The sequence below is a fragment of the Mesocricetus auratus genome, unplaced genomic scaffold (assembly GCF_017639785.1).
Source record: "Mesocricetus auratus isolate SY011 unplaced genomic scaffold, BCM_Maur_2.0 Super-Scaffold_100013, whole genome shotgun sequence".
In the NCBI taxonomy this organism is placed as follows: domain Eukaryota; kingdom Metazoa; phylum Chordata; class Mammalia; order Rodentia; family Cricetidae; genus Mesocricetus; species Mesocricetus auratus.
The window spans coordinates 55,935,300-55,948,731 of record NW_024429196.1 but is presented as its reverse complement, the minus strand read 5'-3'; the positions used below and the strand labels follow the sequence as shown (position 1 = coordinate 55,948,731).

The 13,432-nt window shown below is 41.9% G+C and overlaps 1 protein-coding gene across 3 annotated transcripts in view; it reads right to left on the bottom strand.

Moving 5' to 3' along the window:
- Nucleotides 1-1,265: 1,265 nt before the first annotated feature.
- The window catches only part of CUNH6orf201 (chromosome unknown C6orf201 homolog), a 30,201-nt gene continuing 18,034 nt past the window's right edge, over nucleotides 1,266-13,432 (bottom strand). For 2 of the 3 annotated variants that reach the window (XM_021225000.2, XM_040755816.1), the window contains 3 exons: nucleotides 11,603-11,825; nucleotides 2,434-2,532; nucleotides 1,266-1,724 (listed from right to left, as the gene is read on the bottom strand). In XM_021225000.2, coding sequence (XP_021080659.1) covers nucleotides 2,497-2,532; nucleotides 11,603-11,825 — 259 coding nt within the window. In that variant the 3' untranslated portion in view covers nucleotides 1,266-1,724; nucleotides 2,434-2,496. The remainder of the gene's footprint in view (nucleotides 1,725-2,433; nucleotides 2,533-11,602; nucleotides 11,826-13,432) is intronic. The other variant, XM_040755817.1, reaches the window with a different exon arrangement.

Sequence of the window (13,432 nt, the reverse complement as noted above, 5' to 3'; positions counted from 1 at the left end):
TTGGGCAAGGCTGCCAGAAGCATTGCTCACACTATATGAATTTCCCTGGGAAGGGTTTTTCACTCATAAGACAACTGTCCCCCGCACTGAACTGCTCTACAGGGGACCACAAGAGCCCTCACCTTCCATGTAGAGATCCCTCATTGAGCCATTGCCCTGGGTCCAGTGAAGCCAGCACCGTGCCCACTGCCCCCTTGCACCCAGAACCTTGCCAGCAAACCCAGCTTTCTGCACCTTGGGCCCTCCCCTCTAGGCCTAACACCAGGTTCCCTGCCTCCTGCACCAAACCAAACCCCAGCACCCTACCTTCTGCATGCAATCCCCTGGGGCCTGTTCTCTGAACCCAGTTTCCAGATCCTGGCCACTGCACTCTACACCCTAGGCCCTTCCCTGCCCACAGTGTCCTGTCCTAGGTGTCCAGAGCCAAGTGTCTGCCTCTGTTCCCTAAGCCCTGCCTCTTTACTCAGCCAAGTGCCCAACCCACACACCTACCCATACCCAACTCAGACCACGCCCCCAACCTCACCTGTGCCTAGACCTCACCTCCTGGCTCTGCCTTCCCCAGTTCATTCCCTGAGCCCCTAGTTTCACCCGAGTCCAGGACTCACATCTGGATCTGCCCCTACCTAGTCCTGCCCACCAGTTCCAGCCTTGTTTAAACTTCAGGGCTCAATGTTCCTCAATGCTGGCCTTAGCTCCCGTACCTGGAGAGTGAGTGACAAGGTGCTGGTGTCCAAGGTAAGCTTGCAGCCTTGGCTTTCTGGCCCAAAGTTGCTAGGGAAGTTTGTCCCCTGCCTGCAGAACAGCTGGGTCTGCCACATTGTGAGGCTAGCAGGACAGCAAGATACTCCCTTGGAGGTTTCCCAGCAAGAGAGCTCCCAAGAGTGACCTTACATGTCCTAAAGGGTAAGGATAGACATGATCAGGACCCCTGGCAAACCTGAAGGAGCCCTGAGCTCTGGTCCCCTCAGTGTCCACGCCTGCAGGCCCAGCCCAGAACGTCTAGGGCTCTCAGTGCTAGGTTAAGGCAACATTAGTTATCTGTGCACCTCACATTTGCAGTCCTTTATCAGCAATGTGGGCTTCAAACAATGGGTTGGCTATGTTGAGAGAAGAGGCTGGATAAAGTGACTAAGATTGGTGTTGTAGTCACATTCATTCCTCAGCCCCTCCCACCTCAGGGGCTGGAATTACAAACATGGGTCACCTCTCTCACCACCTTTGAATTTGTGATGTACCTCTTTCCTGAATAAAAACCTCTGCTCTTTATTGCATGGTGGCATTTATTAGCATAGTGCATTTCTCAAATTGTTTATTTTAAAGGCCGAGGTTGTCGTCATCCTCAGGAAACTGCCAGGCAGAACTATGTGGATCTGGTATTCAGTTTGAGTCCTTCATCTGAAGCCTCTAACCAGGGAAAGCGTGGAGCTGATGTCCAGGAGTCTAAGAACATTGTGGTAACCTCTGAAGATGGCATCACGAAGGTCATGCTCCACTGGCCCACCAAAAAGAACGCCATAACATTGGAGGTGATGCTCTGCCCTGGGCACGGACACATTTCTCTTTTATTTCTTTCATTTATGCAACTGTAGAATTTCAGCATTATTCCTTTATTTTTTGTAGAAGGAGGTTAGAGAATTTCCTTAACTTAGTGGAATTGGGCATTGTTTAGAAGTTGTGAGTTTCCAGGAGATTCTACATATCTGAAAGTCAATGAAGCTTTTCTGTGAATGAAAGCACAAGTCAGTTAAAACCACTCCGATGGAAACCAGTGCTATCATTTGGTTTCTATAACCTAGCAAGTCTCACTAGTCCCTAGCTGCTGGAACTCTAGGTTATTTTTGGATTTTGTTATTGTAAACACAGATGTGATGACAGTTGTCTTAGTGATCATACCAGAATTATAGTCCAATAGTAGTTTCTTCTGATGCCTTCTCCTTAGGAGGTACCAAAGTTTCCTGGTTAACCACTGAAGAGATTCCCTGGGGTTTTATTCACTTCACAAACAAATACTGTATTGAGCAAGGGATTCATGTTCATCCCTATTAAAGTACCCAATACTATGCTGACTTCTATGATGAATACTAGTCTTAAATAGAACTAGTGTATAAAAATGCTAGTAGCTTCTCTGTCAGTAAATGCAACATTTCCATGTGAGTTTTAAATTTGTTCCAATGAATGTTTGCATGCTCACAGTGTGTAGATGCTCTGTTAATACACATTAAACATATACACATTTTACACAATAGATACTGTAGCCCTCTGAAGTCATATTAGGTTTACACATAGAAGAAAATGTCACAGGGAAGGTAAAAGACTGTCCCACAACCTTTACTCAGTCCATTGCTAGAGCCTCAGGCCTTAACTGCATCCACCATTCTGTCTCTGGAAATTAGCATTGTAATAACTGTTCCTTGACAAGTTTGCATGTACCTGTTTATGGCAACTTAACTGTGGCTGCTTCTCTGATTATATTCTTGTAGCTATGTTGTCTGATTATATTTTCGAAGTAAGTTTTCTTGACCAAAGTGTCTGGGGTGAAAAGAAAAGTGACATTAATGAGAGCATTTTACGTTTTTATTTATATGCTGCATGTATCATATATTCTCACAAATATGCATTAAAATAACTACTATGTCTTACTATTGAAAATTAAGTCTATGTATGTCTACTTATATCGGTAATTCCCTTCAAACCTATTATTCATCAAAAAATACAAAAATAGATGGATGTATTGGCTTACACCTGTCATCCCTGTCACTAGGATAGCTGAGGCAGGAAGATTGTCATGAGTCGAAGTCAGCCTATCTAGACTATAGCATAAGACCCTGTCTCACAGTTTTTTCAAGTATAGAAAAAAAGGGCATGCTTATAAAGCCACCAATCAAGAATCCAATGTAAAAATTGGCAGTGGGGAGAAATAAATAACACACAAGAAATGAAACATAATGGCTCTTTAAAGCATGTATGAGAGAGAGAGAGAGAGATATCTCTGAGGAATGGGTAAGATAGCTCTTCAAGCAAAGGCTTTTGTCACTGGATATGATGACCTAAGTTCTTTAACATAGTGTCCTCTGGCTTTCACACCCTGCAACACACAGAGAGAGGTTGGGGGAGATGTCATAAATTTGAAATGGATGGAGGTATGAGCATAATCCTGTAGATCTCTAATTCTTGCCCCAAGGCACTTCCCAAAACTTCCCACAGATGTCCTGGAGCCATAGAGATAGCCCATTGCTTAACAAGGCTTTGTTAACCCCTGCACTCCCTGGTAAAATCTCCTGCTCATGGCATATCAAAGCTCCTTGCTCCTAACAGCCCCTGCCTCACTTCTCAGCATCTCCAGTCTAACAACCTCCACCCCATGGCCAATGCCACATTCCTCAATATAAGCCTGTACAAAACTCTCAGTAAATGCAGCTTGATCAGTCATGTTGTCTTGCTATTGCCTCTCTCGTGTCTCTGGTCTCATTCATTCAGATTCCCGTGGGCTCGAACCCAGTTGTGCCCTGTTGCACAGGACAATCTTTGGACATGTAGTAAATAGAAGTCCACCCTGAGTTCCATGAGAGCCTCTCCTACACCATCCTTTACCAATGCCTCTCCACACACAGAAATAAAAGCCAGCTGGGAGTGATAGCTCATGCCTGAAATCCCATCACTCTTCTGGGAAGTGAGGCAAGAGAACCACTTTAAGCTTGAGGCCAGATTGTGCTACATAGCAATACCCTTTAATTTTTATTTATTTAAAAGGAAAGATAAGCCACAGACCAGTAAAAATTCTTTGCATGACACTCACTTGTAACCTGGGTCTATATGGAATTCTTACAATTCAAAAATAAGGCAAATAATTTAACTTCAAAAATAGTGGGAAACATGATAGCAATTACTTTACCAAAGATGCTATACACATGGCTATTAAGTATGCAAAAAGATTCTCAACATCATTAATCAGAAAAGCCATATAAATGAAAACCTGAGGCACTACCATGCATGTAGTGTCTCAATTAGGCTACAAGCACTTCTACTGGTGATGCTGAATAAGGCCATGGAGCAGGTGGTGCTCTCCTATCTCAATGTGAGATGCAGCTGTCACAGTCCCTGTGGGGAAGAAGTCAGTACCTTCTTTAAAATAAACATATACTTTTCTCACAACCAGTGATTCCACTCACAGGGAGCTCCCCATGAGAAATGAAAGTTTACACAAATATTCACAACTGCTTTTTTGATATACTTAATTGGAAAAGGATTTGTTTTTTGGCTTCATTGAGGTATTATTGAAAAGTGGGAATGGTGTGTATTATATCAAGTAGGTCTATTGTTCTTGACTGAACCTATTGATAATAGACACAACACTGGAAACAGTGCATGTCGATCAAAAAATGATGACACAACCACATAGTAACTGCAACAATAACAACCAAGAGGCTACAAATATGCAGTGTAAGGGCGATTCCCAAGCCTTACACTAAGAGATGGGGAGCAAGATTGTATGTAGGATTCCATGTGTATAATCTGCTTAAGAAGGCAAGATGTCAGGGACAGAGAGCAGATGATGATACATAGGGAAGACGGATGGAAGGGATTGCCCACAGGGGCCATAAGGGGACCTTCAGGGTAGTATAAATGTATTGGAGTTGATGATGGCTATATAATTTTCTCTTTGTAAAAATCCATTTGATAACACACTATAAGTGTGCATTACAGAATAACACATAATATTAGTTTAAATATCTTCATTCACAATAGTGAACTACCACAGATAAGAGCATAGGTTGTTCTTCCAGAAGATCTGGGTTCAATTCTCAGCACTCACATGGTGCCTCACAACCATCTGTAATTCCAGTCACAGGAGATATGACACCTTCTTCTGCCTCCATGGTCACTGAATATATGTGGTACACAGAAATACATGCAGGCAAAACAGCCAAACACATAAAATAAAAATAAAATGAAGAGTAAGAAAAGAAAGAGATGGGCATAGTAAAACATGCCTGTAATTTTAGCACTCGAGAGAGAAACTTATAAAGTTAAAATAAAATAGTATTGCAAACATGCTTATTTTTCTTCCTCTATGACAACTAGGCAACATTTCATACTCCATTCAGCCATCTTGGCCAGAGCCCAGAAGCGTGTTCTTCATACACATTTCCGAAGATAATGGGCTCAGCAAAGGTAACTTAGAAAAAGCTTAAAGTGTAGTGTGCCATCTTTGTTGCCAGGGCCATCCTGTACTCTGTCCTCTTTCCCTTGGGCAAAGCTTGCAGAATGGTTATTTGCTCTGCAACATGGAAGAACCAGCTAAGGGGAGATCTGATATAAGGGAAGGGTTATGACATTTTCTCTGCAATTCCTAATGGAGGGACAGTGTGTGACAGCAGGAGGCCTTGAGCTGGATCATTGGTGGCAGCACAAGACCTTGTCCTACACAGCTGTGTGACATTCCTTGAAGGTCCAGGACTAGAAAGCCTTTACAGATGTGATCAGGTCAAAGCCCCTAACTGTGTGGATGAGCAACTTCCTCTGAAATGACAGGGTGACATCCTCTCTTGAGGACCATGTGAAGTGCCAGAAGTTGCAGGCTCTTAGCAGCCCTGTACAGTCATAGTCCCTGTGACTCCCAGTCAGAGCTGTCTTTCAGCAGTTGCTCTGCTGTGTGCTGAGACTCCCAAGGTGGCCCACTGGCTGCTCAGGTCTAGCTCTGTACTGGTGCAAATCTAGTTGTCTGTCCTCTGTGGAGTGGCTCCAAGGACACTGAAACAGGACTGGAGAGGGGGGACTGAGGGAAGGCTTAGCAGGCATTGGTTACCATCTCCAAGTGTGTATGGGGGGGATACTGCTTACTGACTATTAGACTTTTTGTTGTAAATGCCCCACACATGCACACATATATAATATATATCTATCTATATAGTATAAGATTTATCTTTAATTTCATGTAAAACAATATTTTGCCCACATGTGTGTCTGTGCACTCACTGCACATTTATGGCTCACAGAGGCTAGAAGATGATACTTGATTCCCTGGATTAGGTAAGGTATAAGCCACCATTTCAGTTCTGGTAGTCTAACCTGGATCCTTTACAGGAGTAGAAAGTGATGTTAATGGATGAACCATGTCTCAATCACCAACATACGCTTCTTTAACTTCATTCTATTGTCATCACAGAGCCCAACTTACTAACAGTCAAGCTTTGAAAAGTTAAATAGAACCAGCTCTTCAGACTTGGATTATTTGGAATGTCTTTCCTTTTTTAAAAGAGAAATTGTGACCATGGAGAGAGCATTTTCTCATTGGCCCCAGATTTTATAGAAATGCAATGTGAGTCATTCCTGTGTCCCTTCAGTCACATAAAAGTAATTTGAGTGCCTGTGCGGGGGAAGGAGATGCTCAGAGCTCAACACTAGCACAACCAGCCAGACAAGGGAATTTTGAATGTTTTGAAAGATTGGTCCTGAGGCCATAGTTTGTCTGTGCCACCCCTCCTTGTTATCATTTCCATATAAACAAAAAACCACAGCTACCAGGGATTCAGGCCATTTCTGTCCTAGGCCTCCATACTTGCCTACCAGACACAGACCCTCATAGAAGAGGCTGCCATTCTAGGTTCTAGAAACACAGAAACAGTTACAGTCTCAGCTGTTTGAAAAGCCTTGCCCAGGGAGGCCATCACCTTCCCCATTCCTGTGAAAGACAGACAACCTAAGAGCCATGAGTGCATCTGTGTCTCTTGAAGCTGGCTGTTCTGATGTTGACTGAGGCCTTGCTTTATTAATCTAGGGTCACATCTCCCTTTGCATTGCAGGCAACTGAGATGCTTCTCTTTGGGAAGAAACTCACAGCAAGAGAGGCTTGGGCTCAAGGCCTTGTCTCTGAAGTTTTTCCTGACAGCATTTTTGAGAAAGAAGTCTGTACCAGGCTGAAAGCATGTGCAAAACTCCCACCAAATGTCAGTATTTGATTTTTTTACTTGTGGGGACTTGGAAATCATTTCCCAGGGGGAAAATGTGCCTTTGTAGAACACATCCTAAAAAGACATGTCTTTAGTACCTCTAAATTTTGTACTAAAAGTTACTATAGGAGCTGGAGAGATGGCTCAGAGGTTAAGAGCACTGACTGCTCTTCCAAAGGTACTGAGTTCAATTTCCAGCAACCACATGGTGGCTCACAAACATCTATAATGAGATCTGGTGCCCTCTTCGGGCCTGCAGACATACATGCAGGCAGAATACTGTATGTATAAAATAAATAAATCTTTAAAAAAAAGTTACTATAATGGTGAGAATAGTGATTTTTTTAAAAAAAGAACTTACGAGATAGACATTTCATTTCTGTGCTACAAGGGCAAATGGGAGATCCTTCATGGGGATGACTCAGGAGGGTGCCAGTAGACACCCAGGTCTTTCACTTTGGAATTCAGTTGGGAGGTGAGGAGGTTGGCCATGTTTGGGAACCCTCACTCTATAGCACCCTGGATTGTATAGGTAGTAGCTATCAGCTGATTGCTCTTACATCCTTGATGTTGAGTGTATGATCCTGGAACCAGAACCTTTTGTATCCATCTCAGGATGTTTAGAAATGTGCAATAACAAACCTATTGCCCACACTCATTTTATTGATCTCTGCACATTCAGGATTGGGAAGCAACCCTAAAATCTTAGAAAGATTTAACAGGATTAAAGGAGAGGCTTGCTGCTATTCCAGAGAATCCAGGTTTAATTTCTAGCACCCACGTATTGGCTGACCATCTTTAACTCCAATCCAAGGGGATCCATTACCCTCTTCTGGCCACTGTAGGCATGCACATGGCACATAGATATACAAGCAGACAAAACACGCATACACACAATTTTAAAAAATAGAAATAGCCAGGAATAGTGGTGTACTCCTTTAATCCCAACATTCAAGAAGCTGAGGAAGGTGGATCTCTATGAGTCTGTGGCCAGCCTAGTCTATATAGTGTGTTCCATTGCCTCAAAACAAATAAAGGAATAGTGTAATATTATTCCTGTTTGAATAACTTTTATTGTTGGTTTCATTTTACCAAGAGATGAAAATTTCCAAAGAGCTGATGAGAAAAAATGAAAAACAAAAGCTCCGTGCTGCTACTCCTGAAGAGAGCACTAGCATCCAGGAAAGGCTGACATCAGAAGAATGCACACATACACTCAGGAACTTTGAAACGCAAAGCTGTGAAGACCACTACAGCAGGTAGAGCTCTTCTAGTTCTGGTTCCAGTTACTTGAACTACACACACTTCCCTGTGTCTTTTTCTTCACTAACATAGCAGTTATGATGAGAATGCCTCAGTCATGACAAATAAAACCTTCCATAACACAAACCTTAAGAATTTATGTAGGATATCTAGAAATAAACATAACCTGCCAGGTGGTGGTGGTGCATGCCTTTAATCCCAGCACTCGGGAGGCAGAGGCAGGCAGATCTCTGTGAATTAGAGACCATTCTGGTCTACAAGAGCTGGTTCCAGGACAGCCTCCAAAGCCACAGAGAAACCCTGTCTCAAAAACCCTAAATGAATAAATAAACCTAACCCATGAGGTGATAGATCTCTACAATGAAAACTTTAAATTTCTGAACAATGAGATAGAGAAAAATGTTAGAAAATGGAAAGGCAATGAATTGGTAGAATTAGTATTTCAAGAATGACTTCTACCAAAAGCCATTTATAAGTTCAGTGTTATCACAGTCAAAATTCCCATTAACTACTCATAGAAATAGAGAAAACTATTCTAAAGTCCATATGAATTCACAAAAGGCTTCAGTATAGCCAAAATAAGCCTGAGTAAAGAGAGAAATGCTGTAAGAATTACCATTTCAGACCTCAAAATATATCACAAAGCCAAAGTAATGAAAATATGATACTGACACAAAAAAGTATGCCAATGCAGCAAAATCAAAGACCTAAACATAAGTATAGGTAATTTTAGTTATCTTTGACAAATGTGCCAAAAACATCCAACACTGAAGAAAAGACAGCATCTTCAACAAATGGTGCTGGGAAAACTGGATGTCCACTTGTAGAAGAATGAAATTAAATCTATACCTATCACTTTGCACAAAACTAACTCCAAGTGGACCAAAGACCTAAATGTGGAACCTGAAACACTGAAAGTGTTAGAGGTAAACATATGTAGTGCCATGCATGATATATGTGTAGGAAAGGACTTTTTGGATAAGACCCTATTTGCCTAGGAATTGAGATCAACAATTGACAAATGAGACCTCATAAAACTAGTTCAAACTAGTTTTCCAAAAATCAGTGTGGAAAACCCTCAAAACATTAAAAATAAATCTGTCATGTTTCAGCTTTAGCACTCTCCAGCATATGCCCAAAGGACTCCACATCCTATTCCACAGATACTCAGCCGTGTTTACTGCTGCTCTGTTCACAATGGCCAGGAAATGGGAACAACCTATCTTAGTTACTTTTTAATTGCTATGAAGGACACCATGACTAGAGCAAGTTATAAAAGAATCTAATTGGAGGCTTGCTTACAGTTTCAGGGTGAGGCCATGATAATCATGGTGGGCAGCGTGGCAACAGATAGACAGGCATTATGCTGTAGCTGTAGCTAAGAGGTTATATCCTGATCTGCAAGTTGGGGTTGCAGAGAGAGAGAGACAGAGATTGGACCTGCCATGGCATTTGAAACCTCAAAGCCCATGCCCAACAAGGTCACACTTTCTAATCTTCAAAACAGTTCCACAAAATGTGGACCAGTTATTCAAGTATATGAGCCCTTATGAGCCATTATCATCCAAACCACAAAACAATCTAAATGTCCTTTAACTAGCAGTGGATAATGAAAATGTGGAATACTATTCATCCATAAAGAAAAATGAAATCATGAACTTTTTGGGCAATTTAATGCAACTAGAAATGGTCATTTAGTGAGGTAGCCCAGACTTAGACAGACAAACATTGTGTGTTCTTCTAATCTGTGGTTCCTAGCTCTAAGTCTTCAGATATGAGTGTATAACCTAGAGTAACCATAGAAACCAGGAAAGAGAAAAGGGGCTACAGAGGGAGCAATAGGAGCCTATTAGCTACAAGTGATTTGAATGGGAAAATGAAAAGGAGGGTGCTCTAATTAGGAAGGGGGAGGAAGATAAATAACAAAGAAGGAGAGAGGAGAATGAAAACAGGATGTCTGAAAAAGCCATAAAGAATCATACTATTACCTTACTACCTAAAAATACATATAATACATGTGAGTTTAGGTATACATACATAGCTTAAAAGAAAATTTCCTGTCTGAGCTAGCAGTTTATGCTCCTCCAAAGAGTCACAAACTATTTAATAAAATCCCCAAAAGTAATCATAAGTAACCTCCTCTTGAGACGTCCAAAAGCCACCCAAAATGTTATACACTGTTGCAGTTGCCCTTGGTAGTTTCTCAGAAGTAGAATATGAGTCCCTGTTGCTGAAGACATCATGCACTTCAGACACAGGGCATGGAGGATCCAAGCTGCATATGACCTGAATGCTGCCTCCCTGAGGACCAGTGAACATGGTACCAGAGGTGCCAAGAAAGTTTCTAAGAGATGGGAGCAAACAATATTCATACTCAGCTATGATACCTATGAACTATGAGTAGCATGACATGATAACACCAGGAGTACAGTTGTAGAGATACCTTGGCATTAATCAACAGTTTTCTGATTGGACTTAGTGCCCACTCAACAAGAAAAAAATCCATGACTGGTACTGGAAACCTAGCCATCTACGCAGGGCTAGTGAAGTCATAGATCTTGGAGGTGAACCTACAAGTGCCAGTTTATCAATTAGTATAACTCCTAAGAACATTCTAAGTACTTACACTTACACTCATAGATACATGCAGCTCTCACAACTTATCAAAGCTGTCTTTGCAACAGACAGACACCATCACAGAAAACCACAACTGATCAAGATGTAGAGAACAAGAGGTCATGTGGTACTTAGTAAGTAATATTCCCTACTGCTGAAGTGACAGATCCACAAACAATTCCTGTATTTAAACTTTAGGGATAGTTGCAGAAGAGGGGGTTGAAAGACTGTAAAGGACAGAGGAAAAAAGTTTGCTGTGAGATTGTGCCTCCTAAAAATGACAGAGAGGCTACATCCATGAAGTTTCATCAACACAGCTGCCTAAACAAGACATGAACACAAATGGGCATGCTAAGATAGAAGGAGAAAAGGTTATGGAACCTCAACCCGAGACAGAACTATAGGCAACTGGGGAATGTTGAAAGTAGGAGAAATGGTCTTCCTTTCCCAATTGGTTATCCAATATCAAGTGGTCAGCCCTGATATCATATACAAAATGGTAACACTATACAGACTGAGCAGGTTGTAGTTATACATAAGCACACACACTCACTCTCAGGCACACTGTGAGTGTGTGTGTGTGTGTGAGAGAGAGACAGAGAGAGAGAGAACAATTAAAGAAAAGGCTCACGAATTCGAGAGAGGAGGGGGAGGGGCAGTGCAAGGGAAGGATTGGATGAAGGAAAGGGATGGGGAAATTATGTAATTATTTTAAAAACTTTTAAATTATTTTAAAATTAAATCAGGTTTTTGGAAATAAAAAGTCTTACTTTTTTTGACATGAATCGATGCTGCCATGAGCACTGGAACATTGTGCCTGCAGATATGGTATGAAAAGCACTCACAGCCCTACAAGCTGAGCTTGTATCTTTGAACACCACGATGGCACTTTGTCGTCCACAAGGAGTGGCTGAGATAATTGGGCCTAGTGCAGACAGTCTTTGGATCACCGACTTGAAGTCCTCTGCAGGTTTTAAGTTCTTTTTTGCCCACCTGGCAAGGGAGGAAACCAAATAAGAATATTCATTGCCACCTCTCTTCCAACACATACCTACAAGAAGGGGACAAAGGGTCATTTCATTGGAAGAGCAATGCTCCTCGTGGACTTTACAATCTTTATTTTTTGTTTGTTTGTTTAGTACATTGGGGCTTTACCTGTATGTATGTCTGTGTGATGGTGTCAGGTCCCCTAAAACTGAAGTTACAGTTATGAGCTGCCACAGAGGTGCTGGGAATTGAACCCTGGTCCTCTGAAAGGACAGCCAATGCTCTTAACTGCTGAGCCATATCTAAGGTCCCTGCAATCCTCATTCTTTAGTATGGTGTTTTGTTGGGCACTTGTTAGCTGTCTAACCTTCTAACTTGACAAGGCCTTTGACGAACTATTTGAAACCCACAAAATTGACATGGAGTTTTTTTCTTTTTAACAAAGTTTCTGATGGAAACCATAACAGAAAACTGCAACTGACAAAAATGTAGTGTGCGGAGGAGCACAGTCCCAAATGACATACCTCCATTAAATGTCCTGCACCTGAGGCTCAAGGGTCATCACAGAAGAGGGACAGAAAGATTGTAAGGACCAGAGAAACAGGAAATTTGCTGTGAGATTGTCTCCCCTTGAAATGTCAGAAAATACATATACCCATGAAGTTTCACCAACATGGTTGCCTAAACATCTGAACAAGGACACCACCATAGACATCCTAACATGGAAGAGGAAAGCCCAAGAGGTCTCAACCCTAGACAAAGAACTACAGGAACCAGGAATGCTGAACACACAGGGTTGTCTCTTCAAAGGGAGAGATATAACCTGTTTTATGACCAGAGGCTAGGAGTGGATGTATTTAATACCTTGTGATATCTGTGTGGCCTAGACTACACCAGATCCTCCCCCAGACCCTTATCTTGGCTTGATTGTCTCAGTCAATTTATAGCATCTACCTTTATGGAAGATGCCACTTGCACTTTACAAAGAGTGCCGATATAGTCATGTCTTAAGCTTTGTTGTGCACATAGGATTGCAATAATTATCACTGGGAAACGTCTTCCTCCAAATTGTGCTATGCTTAAATATGTCTAAAATAAACTACCTGGTGTCAGACTCCTGAAGTTTGAACGAATCCCTGTTACTTAGTCATGTTGAACCGAAGTGTCTTCTTGCCTCCCCTAGATGGTTGCTCTGCTGACTGTGGTGGTTGAGAGACCCCTGCATTTCTTGAGATCTTTTTCTTGAGGTCTGATCTTTGGAGACTACTTCACTTTTCTGTATTTTTGTTCCCCAGAAAATTTTGGGGAATAAACTTCAAGTTTATTTTCTTAGGGTGTGGGCTCCATTTCTAGGTGGATGGGTGTTTTGCCTATATGTATGTCTGGAATGTTAGAGGATGGCATGGGATCCCCTGAAACTGGAATTATAAGTAATTGTAACATGTGGGTGCTGGGATCTGAAGTTGGGTCCTCTGCAAGAGCATATCCTGCTTTTAACCAATGGGCAATCTCTCCAGACTTCTAATAGTGCACTAGGTAGTCCCACTCCTTTGGCACAGACACTATACACACCCTCTCTGAACAATACATCTAGAAACCTTGGACCCCCCTAC